The 10,286-nt window shown below is 43.2% G+C and overlaps 1 protein-coding gene across 1 annotated transcript; it reads left to right on the plus strand.

The window, feature by feature from the left end:
* The first annotated feature begins 4,309 nt into the window (after positions 1-4,309).
* Positions 4,310-6,507, plus strand: LOC148134879 (putative G protein-coupled receptor 139). Its single transcript, XM_087985401.1, has 2 exons — positions 4,310-4,421; positions 5,606-6,507. Exons 1-2 carry the CDS (start codon positions 4,310-4,312, stop codon positions 6,505-6,507), a joined length of 1,014 nt encoding a protein of 337 aa, XP_087841527.1.
* The last annotated feature ends 3,779 nt before the right edge of the window (positions 6,508-10,286 follow it).

Raw genomic sequence — 10,286 nt, forward strand, 5'->3', positions numbered from 1 at the left:
GTCGCCGGGACCAAAGCCTGGTACTCCCTCGCTCATGACAGGGTCCCCACTCAACGTGGGACACGCAGTATTTCAAGAAGATGACTCAATTCCATCTCCTCTGCTGCTGTGGTGATTAGAGTCAGGAGATAAATGCTGGACATCATCTGTGGTACCTATGCATCATGATTGAATTGAAAATAGTGTCGAACGATCTCGTTCCAGGAAGCCTGTGATATTTCCACTTGAGCATTCTGCTGTGGCAATTTCTTCTCCAATTGTCTCCATTCCTGAAACCACTCAGGAAGTCGGACCTGAACCCCTCCAAGTCCCTTGCATTATCCGCCGCCTCATCCAAACAATGGGTCAGCTGAGAGCAACGAGGGCTTCCCAAGTTCAGCGATGCAAGCACATTCTGAAAAGTCTCCTCACCCCTGTTCTGACCATGGAGGGGCGATGGTTTACAAAGAAACGTTTTCCTTAGAGTTTAGTTTTTGATTCTCCGATTTCTCGATAAAAAAATCGAAGTTCACAACGTAAATAGGAGACCGGGAAAGGTAGTCGATCCAAGGAGCTGTTCCATATATTCAATCGGATTTCAGCAGATCGCTCCCATTTTAACCAATCCCTTTGCAACTTCATCATACCCCTCCTGGAAAAGCTTTGACGGTTTGGCCTCGCCTCCTTTTTCTGGCAGACAATTCCACAATCTTGTCACACTCTCTGGAGGAAGAAATTTCTCCTCCACTAGGTCTACCACTTTTCCTTAGCCTGTGAACATCACAACCACCCAGTTCTGTACTACTCCGATCTACAGGAATATACTTCTTGCATTGCACGTGTCTGTCCTCTTAGGACGTTATAGGTTTCTCTCTAATATCCACTCCCCAACACGACTTTACTGTCTTTCCCCAGAAACATAGGTTCCCTTCCTCATTTAAAACCTGTCAAGTTCAACCTCGACATCCCTCAGCGGTAAGGATTTAATCAGATTCACTCGACCATGAGCATTGGAATTCGTTCTCATATCTGCCTTCAATGGGTGAGCGCTTTCTATGGGTTTGTGCCCTCTGACCGGGTGCAGTCCATGTGCTGTACACCCACACGCAATAGCTTTCAGGAAGACGTTCCAGGCTTTGGATGCAGAGACGCTGAATGTGTGGCAATGAAATTTCAAGTCACGTGCAGACTTAATGGGCTGCAAAACATGTTCTGTACTCTCTGATTCTGTGATTCGGTGACACTGGCTGGAAGGGTGATAGAGGCAAAAACTTCCATCTGTTTGAAAAAAGAAGTGCGCTTGCAATGCCAAAGCGTCAAAGGCTATGATACAACTGCTGGAATATGGGATGAGAGTAGTTTCTGACTTGTTTTTGACTGTTTCGGACATTTTAGTGCCAAAGATTTTATTGTTACAGACCTCTATTTCCTGATGACACATAAACGGCATATAAATTGGCATTCTATTGTTTGTGAGGGCTTCCTTTCCATCATCTCTCGTCACCAGGTTGCACTCACCTCATTGCAAGATTCACAGTGCAACCAATACAGAGCCTGCAATGTATCTGATTCACTAGTTAAAGGCTATAGTAATGCTGCTCGTGCGGGAACATAAATCAGATTTCTGCAGGGATTTAGACAGGGTAGGGGAAAGAATGGCACAGCATCTGCTACTTCCTGATATCCAAAGACCCCTGCCACTACCATGTACACCCACAAGCTGTTCAGCCGACCAGGAGCCCCGATAGGTACCAATGGCAGCTGGTTACACATACTACATTATTTTGTACGCAGTCCAGGTTGCTGTTCCATCTATAAATAGTCTTTCAGTTGGACACATTACAGCCTCGTCGACTCAATTCACCAATTTCAGACCATGAATATTCCCTTCCTTTTGGTTTGCCACGTTCAGACCCCAGATCATTCATGAAATGTGTTGCCTTCCGCAAATGCAACCCATTTTCACTGACATACTATTTCCCGTGACCAAACTTCTAGATTTTGCTCTTCCCTAGTTTACTATGAACATGTGTTTATTTCTGTCTGTCTTCCATTTATCTCACTCTCTCTCTCGTTCTCTCTTTCTCTGTCTCTCTGTCTCTGTTTTGTTCAGTTCCTGCTACACAGATCAGTTCCTCCTCCCCACACGCTCTCCACAGTTATCCTCAGCTCCTTGCCCCTCCTAGTCAACATCATAAGTGCCACTTTTCTAAAATGTTTAAGCATCTGATAAGGGTCACTGGATCGGAAAGGTTCACTCTGTTTGTCTCTTCACAGATGTTGCCGACCCTGTTCGGTCTCTCTGAGAGCTCCAGACATCGTATTGAATTCAAATCCTCACTTGTCATGCCTCGGACTGAATCCTTTGACAGTGAAGGATACGTTTTGTCAGGTTCACATGTCAACTTCATCTTTTTTCGATTACGGTCTCATTCGTTTCTCAAACGTTCTGTCTGGATCGACATTTCGGGCAAAAGCCTCAGATGCTGCCTGACCGGCTGTGATTTACAAGCACCACTCCAATCTTGACTCTAATCTCCAGCATCTGCAGTACCCACTTCCACCGTTATCATATGTTTATCCAATAACCATTTAAATGCACTTAAGATTAGTGAGTGCACTTTACTATTGCAGGCAGGCCGTTCCACGTCCTTACTACTCTCTGAGTAAACAATCTACCTCTGACATCTGTTCTGTATTTATCATCCCTCAGAGTAAAAGTGATGGCCATCACCATGCGAGGAATAGGGTTTTCAATGTCTGCCATATCTAATCATCTTATCATCTTGTATGTCTGTATTAAGTCACCTCTCATCCTTCTCTCGAATGAAAGCAGCCTCAAGTCGCTCAGCCTTTCCTCATCAGACCTTCCCTCCAAACCAGGCAACATCCTGGTAAATCTTCTCTGCCACTATTCCAATGCTTCCATATCCTTCATATATTGTAGCGGCAGGAACTGTACGTAGTACCCCACATGCAGCTGCACCAGAGTTTTGAACGATTGGATGGGATTACCAGCCACAGCATTGCCAACATGTAGATGGTAGAAATTGGAGTCTTCTTACGTATTAGTCGATGTACAGATTTCAACAGCAAGTGCATGAAGGTGAAATTACTTTAAACGTTGTCTAGGCCACAGCTAGGTATTGCGTGCACATCTGCAATCCACATTAAAGGAAGGACGCGATTGCACTGAAGAGGACGCAGTGGAGATTTACTAAGATGTTACTGGACATATTTAAAAAGATGCTTTCTCAACTGAAGAGATTTAGTCATGAAGAGAGACTGGAAAAACTGACGTTCTATACCTTAGAGCAGAGTCGATTGAGAGAGGAGGCGATTGAGATGTTAAAAAGATATGGACCGAAGAGATGGTTCCCTTGTGTGGAGGTATCACTTACCACGGGAACATGAATTTAAGGTGAAAGCAAGAAGGTTCTAAGGAGATGTGAGGCAAACACGTTACATCCCCAGAGTCTGGTGGGAATCTGGAAGTCACGACCTCGAAGATTGTTATTGACAGTAACCGTCAATGCATTTAAGAAATATTGAGAAGTGTACTTACAATGTCAAGGTATGGTAGGCTACGTGAACATTTGCTGGAAAATGGAAGGCAACAAGTTCATTGGCTGTTTTTGGTGATTCTAAAAGTTATGGGCAGTAAGGTCGTTTTCAGTGCTGTAGATCCGAATGACTCTAATTCAATAACTAAGCATGCTGCTGGGCAAAGATCTAATTATTTTTCTAATGCATCCACAACCATTGGCGTCAACTCCTCTGTACCTAGGCCTCCCAGCAGTTGTGTAAACAGCACTTAAAATTAGCAATAGATAACTTATTTATCGAACGTGTAGGAATCCTTTATACAATCCTTGGTGTGTAAAAATGATTGGTTTCTCCCATTTCAGTACACTGTCTAATACACAGAATTTTACACACACACACACACACAAACACACAAACACATACACACACACACATACACACACACACACACACACACACGCACACACATACGCATATATAATCCATTGTGCACCGACAGAGCTGTCTTCCACTCTCAAATTCGTTGAAACCGTGACTTGAGCACACTGTAACACTCAGATAATACTTTCATCACTGAATTTTTTTTCCATGGAAAACTTTGAACAATTCCATTAACAGAGCTCAGGTGTTCCCGATGAATTAACGCCAGCTCAGAAAAAAAACCAGAACATTGTCTCGCAGGGATTGTCCTCTCTGCTCTATTTAGGATTTCCCTTCACTGACATCAACTTGTGCTAACTGAACTCTACAGCATTATTCTTCACCCATCGACAGCAGAGGCATCATGAGTTTGGCTGATCTAGTTTCATTCTATGGGGAGGCGATCATCATACAGCATATATTTCAGGAGGTAGAGAGGATCTACTTCCCACTACTTGCTGCTGTTAGTGTCCCACGTAAGTTTTAATCTCTGTCATTGATTCTCTAAACTCTTTCTTATCTCCCGAATTGAATGTTGCCTTCTGTCCTCCGACTTAGTCTTTCTTTTCCTGTATATGTGTTATTAATTCCTCCTCACTCCTTTGTTGTGTATGGTGAATTGTAACCCGATGTCAGACGTACTATGGCAAACGTACTAACTCGACCTTCTACTTATTCATCTAAGTCATTTATAAAAATCACAAAGAACAGAGGTCCCAGAACCAATCCCTGTGGCACACAACTGGTCACCAAACTCCAAGGCTGAATACTTTCCACCTACTAAGATCCCCTGGCTTTTGTGGGCCAGCCAATCCTGTACCAAGACAGGCAGATTTCCCTGTATTCTATGCCTGTTTACTTTCTCAAAGAGCCTACCGTGAGGAACGTTATCAAACGTCTTGCTGAAGCCCATGTACATCACATCCACTTTTCAACATACATTTATGTGTTTTATCATATCCCCAAAATTATTGAATAAGTTTTCTGAGGCATGACATGCGCCTCATGACGACATGAAATGAGCACTCCTGGTTAAGTGCTCCGGCCTGAAACGTCGATTCTCCTGCTGTTTATCCTTATCCCTCTTCACAGCCTCTATTCACTCTGTATCTGACTGTTCACTACCTTCTCCGTCATCGGACCTGCAGCTCCAGTTCCCATCCCCCCGCCAATCCAGTTGAATACCTGCTGAAGAGTGCTGACAAACGTACGCGCCGGATATTGGTATCCATCCAATTCAGATGCAACCAAGCCTTCATGTACAGTCCCCACGTTTACAATAGTCCAAGGAAAAGTGATGATGACCTTCGTTCTTTGAATGTTGCATTACCTCTGGGAAAGGGGACCCGCAGTGCCATTTGTAATGGGATTCCTGCATTTTGATGCAGCGACACTGAATGAATGGCCACTTTCATTTCAAACTCAATGGTATGTGTGTGACTCATTTGGAACTTGCGGGGTTCAGAGTTTAATGTGTCTACTACCTTTTTCCATGCCGCGATCATCATTTGGAAAGATGCTGCTGGAGGAAATGGCAGTGTGACGTTTACATGGTACACACTGCTGCGACTGTGTGTCAGTCGTGGAGGGAGTGAACGCTGAATGTTTTGTTACCTGCCGTAGATATCATGTTATATAATAACCGTGTTTACTTTCTCAGTTAACGTAATAACGATTGTGATACGTTCCCGGGGAAAGTGTGGACTCGCTGGATGTGTCACTTGCTACCTCGTGACCATGGCAATGGCAGATCTGCTGGTGGTGCTCCTCGTCCTGATATTGAGGCATATTCCCATTCTTTTTCCAGAACACTTTATTTTCCTGGAGTATCTGGATGTGTGTAGCATTCACGCTGTGCTGCTTTATGCAGTCACAGACTGCTCTGTCTGGTTCACTGTCGCATTCACCTTTGATCGGTTTGTGGCCATTTGCTACCAAAACCTGAAACCTAAGTATTGTAGTGAGAAAACAGCAGCTGTGGTTCTGGGAACAGTGACTGTCTTGAGCTGTTTAAAGAACATAATCTGGTATTTTATGTACAACAATAGGTATCGTTTCTTGAATGATCCTGTGTTTTGTGGTCTGAATCTGGATGATACTAATTTGACAATATGGCCTGCAATTGAAATTGTTAACTACATTATCACACCCTGCCTTCCATTTGCACTGATCCTGCAGCTCAACGTTTTCACTGTCAGACACATTTTAGTGAGCAGCAATGCCCGCAAAAGACTCCGGGCTCACACCAATAAGGAGAGTCCCAGAGACACTGAGATGGAGAATCGAAGGAAATCCATTATTTTACTGTTTTCTATTTCTGGCAATTTCATCCTGTTGTGGGCAGTGTTTACAGTGATATCTATACTTGAGCGAATTGATGATGTGGGTATACATACCTATGTACCTGCATATCTTATAGATTTAGGCTTCATCCTCCAACTCCTGAGTTGCTGCACAAACACTGACATCTACGCCATAACACAAGCTAAGTTTAGAGGACTGTTCAAGAATGTAGTGACATATCCCTTCAGTCTTGCAGCGAAATTAATTAAACTTTGCTAGGACTGAGATTCTAGATTAGAACTCAACAGTGAATCCAATAATGACCAACAAGCAATTCCCATGGGTCCTATGATGGGCATCGACTAACAGCCAGCGTGCTCACTCACTGATAATCTGGCTCAGTAAGTACAATGGTGCGGGTGATGTTGGTTTAGACAGAGGTAGGGAACTCAGTCATACATTGACGAATCATATGTAGTCATGAGTCAGACGTCATCAGGGCTGTGTCTACCCAGCGACGGGAGATTACTGAATATTGTGCTGGTCAATGGAGGGATTATAGACTGGAGTTTGGGTCAGTCAACTCTTGTAAATTTTGGCAATGTACTGGAAAGGAACTCACTTCAATTACTGACTGTTAAGGTCGGAGGGAGTAAAACGTTCTGAATGTGACACTAGTCTGCAATCTGATGTTGATTTCTTCTAAAATGTGAAGATAGACTTGTGAGGCGTTGCTTCTCCATTATTTATCGCCATTATATATTGTGAACAACGTTTGAGGGACTTCAAAGGGGCCATGCTTGCTGCAGGATCTGCTCTTATTTGAAGCCACAGTGCAATCTGCCCAACTCTCTATCTGTCTCTTTTATCAATCCATCTATCTTCCGATTCTTTTATCAATCCATCTTTCTATCTACCGATCTCTCTGTCCGTCCAAATATCTATCTCTCTATGTATGTATTGTCTATCTATCCCTCTATCTATTTCCATTTCTCGAAATGTGTGATCCACTAGAATTATGGATGGTCTTTCAGAGAAATCAGTAACGAATCTTAAGCATATCCGTTTTAACTGTCCAAAAGAATGAAGCTGCAAAGTGTCGGCCAGGCGATGAGATGGGAATATTATTGCTCTGGGCTTGAGTATCAGTCATGCATAGTACTGATAAATAGTTTGAAGACTTATTTCGATGCTAATGTTCATATTTTTCAAACCAACTTCTCTAGCTTCTTTCTTTTTTCCACGTAATGAACTTATATTCTTCTTTTAAATAACATCAGCGGCTTTGTTTAAACTAGTTTTAGTGACTAACCGCCACATGGAACCATTGCAAATATTCAAGGTGCGATCTATTCAGCCGGCTAACGTTCTGGGAACTGACTTAGTTATATTGAATGGTTGGGCAAGTCTGAATTTACATAATTCACAGAATTAAAATACTTGAATGTTCAAGTTTCATGCTGCTCTGAGTAATTACACGCAAATTCACAAAAATGTTGAATGACCAGGTTGGACTTGGGAATAATAACAGATTGGTGCTTTGCAACAGACAAGAATTAAAAGCACGGAATCCAAGTATTAGTGTTTATCGAATGTCACTGTTTCTGTATCTAATCCCTTGCTGTTCCCATCCTGACAGTTATAAGGACAATCTAATTGCATTTTTACACCGTATGGAACCAATTGGGGGCAGTGAGTTGGAGTGCTCGCCAACAACAGTGTATATTATCCCCTGCTGTCCCGGACCTGGAAGTGATTAATTGGGACATTGTTGGGAAAGATTTAATCTGTAACCATATACTGTGCCTGTCCTGGGAGTGTTTTCTGGTGGACGGTATGGAGAGAGTTTTACTCTGTATCTAATCCTGTACTGTCTCTATCCTGTTAATTTTTGTTGGGGAGTAGAGAGGGTTTTGTTCTTTGTCTAACACTGCTGTATTTGCCCTCGGAGAGTTTGTTGGAGATTGTGTAGACGGAACCTACAATCAAGAGCATAGTTTAAGTAAGTTACAGTGTACTTAAAGGGGAGGTGGCAGGAGGTCTTGCATCCAGAGATTGGAAGGAGGAACCCCAAGTCAAATACAAATATAAACAATTGACTGAGAGACAGGAAACAGGCAGTCATGGTCAGTTTTTTTTTCAGGGAAAGGAGGAAAACTTGCAGTGGAGCTCACCAGGAGTTTAGACCATAAGAACATAAGACTAAGGAGCAGACTTTTGGCCAGTCAGCCCATCAAGTCGGCTCCACCATTCAATCATGACTGATAAGATTCTCAATCACATTCCCCAGCTTTCTCACTGTAACCCTTGATCCTCTTGGTCCACAAGAGCCTATCTATCCCAGTCTCAAATGTACCTAATGACCTGGCCTCCATAGCCTCTGTGGCAATGAATTGCATCGATTCATCACTCTTTCTGATTAAAGATATTTTCCCTTTTCTCTGTTCTAAAAGATCTTCCCTTAGTGTGAGGCTGTGCCCTTGAGTCCTAGTCTCTCCCACCAATGGAAACATCGTCCCAACGTCTACTCTGTCCAGGCCATTCGGTATTCTAAACAGGTTAGTACTGGGACCCATGCTTTTTCCTTAGTGCTTCATATTAATCACGTAGATCTCGCTCTTCAGGAGACAAATTCAATTTTGAAAGAATTGTAAATTGTGAGGTGGAGAATTTCTAATTGCAAAGATGCTTTCACAATTCGTAGAACTAGATAGAGAGGTAACAGATGGTGTTCAAAGCGCACATGTGAGACAGCAACAGAATAACAGCAAGTGATCACGAGGGACAGCTGTGGACAGAGAGAGGTAGAGAGAGAGGGAGAGAGAGAGAGCACTGAAGTGATTTCCAGAAGCTGGGAGAGAGACGAGAACCTGTAGGGAATGAAAAGAGATGAAGATGGTTGAGGACTGTCCTCTCCAAGAGAAAAAGGCCGAGACAGGGAAATAGGGGATTGGACAGAGGAGGAAAGGAGAGCCAACTCGAGCTGTCACAGGAAGAATGAAAGTAAAGAGAGGCAGAGTTAAAGGGTGTCCAAATGAATTAACGGGTGATGTGAAGGAAAGCTTTTGCACACAGTCAGTTATCAGCGTATGCAGTGCAGTTTCTGGAATTGTGGTGGAGGCATGTACAATGGAGGAAAAAGGAATATTTATTTGTGTGGAAATGTTTGCTCAGAAATGGGAATATTAAGAGATTGACTCGAGGGAGATACTCCTGGTTCAGGTTCGATGAGTCTAATAATTTCGTTTTGCAACCTAACACTGCTCTGGTTTCGTGATTTAAGAGTAAGAGATTTGGGAGAACTACGTCTACGAGCGAACAACTGAGAAATGAGATTCGACAAGACGGTATCAGGGACACAATGGGCTGAAGGCCCAATTACAGTGATGTAGAATCTCAACCACTATTTTGATTGGAGACAAGGACCATTCAACACCTCACCTCAAAAAAGTCTTGTTTCAAATAAGAGCTCAACTCCAATGGTGAGGTAATAATGACTTCTTTTGACATCAAGGCAGCTTCTGAACGAGTGTGATATCAAGGAGCCCTATGGGTGCCGGAGGTAAACTTTCCTTTGTTTGGAAACCTATATGGCACAAAGGAAGAGTTTTGTGGTTGATGGAGGCAGTCTTCTCAGATCAAGCACATTCCTGTAGGTGCTCCTACGGAGTGTCCAAGGCTCAATCATCTTCAACTGCATCAGAGGTCTTACCTCCATCAGAAGCTCAAATGTCAGGATGTTCGCCAATGATTATGCAATGTTCAGTACCACCTGACTCGATAAGGGCAGCTCCTAGCATTCAACACTCTCTCCTCCACCACGGAGGCACACGAAGTTCAATGTTTACCATCTTGCAGAACTACTGTAGCTTTGTCAAACATCACATTTAAAACCCATCACCACAATCGTCTGGGAGCACGAAAGGCAGCAAAGGCAAATGTTGTAACACCACTTACAAATTCTGTTTCAATTCGCACAGACGCTCATCGTCCCGATTGGGAGCAATACCAACCCTTCCCTCAGTGTTGTGGGAACCAAAATCTGGAAACCCTCCTTG

Source organism: Chiloscyllium plagiosum, unplaced genomic scaffold (genome assembly GCF_037043375.1).
Source record: "Chiloscyllium plagiosum isolate Xiang-an unplaced genomic scaffold, Cpla_swu_hap1 HiC_scaffold_52, whole genome shotgun sequence".
NCBI classification, from domain to species: Eukaryota; Metazoa; Chordata; class Chondrichthyes; order Orectolobiformes; family Hemiscylliidae; genus Chiloscyllium; species Chiloscyllium plagiosum.

Excerpts from the sequence above, each read along its gene's own strand:
- LOC148134879 (XM_087985401.1), top strand. The coding sequence starts at position 4,310 with ATGAGTTTGGCTGATCTAGTTTCATTCTATGGGGAGGCGATCATCATA. Across the intron at positions 4,422-5,605 it reads TGCTGCTGTTAGTGTCCCAC|TTAACGTAATAACGATTGTG; the intron begins GTAAGTTTTAAT and ends TTACTTTCTCAG.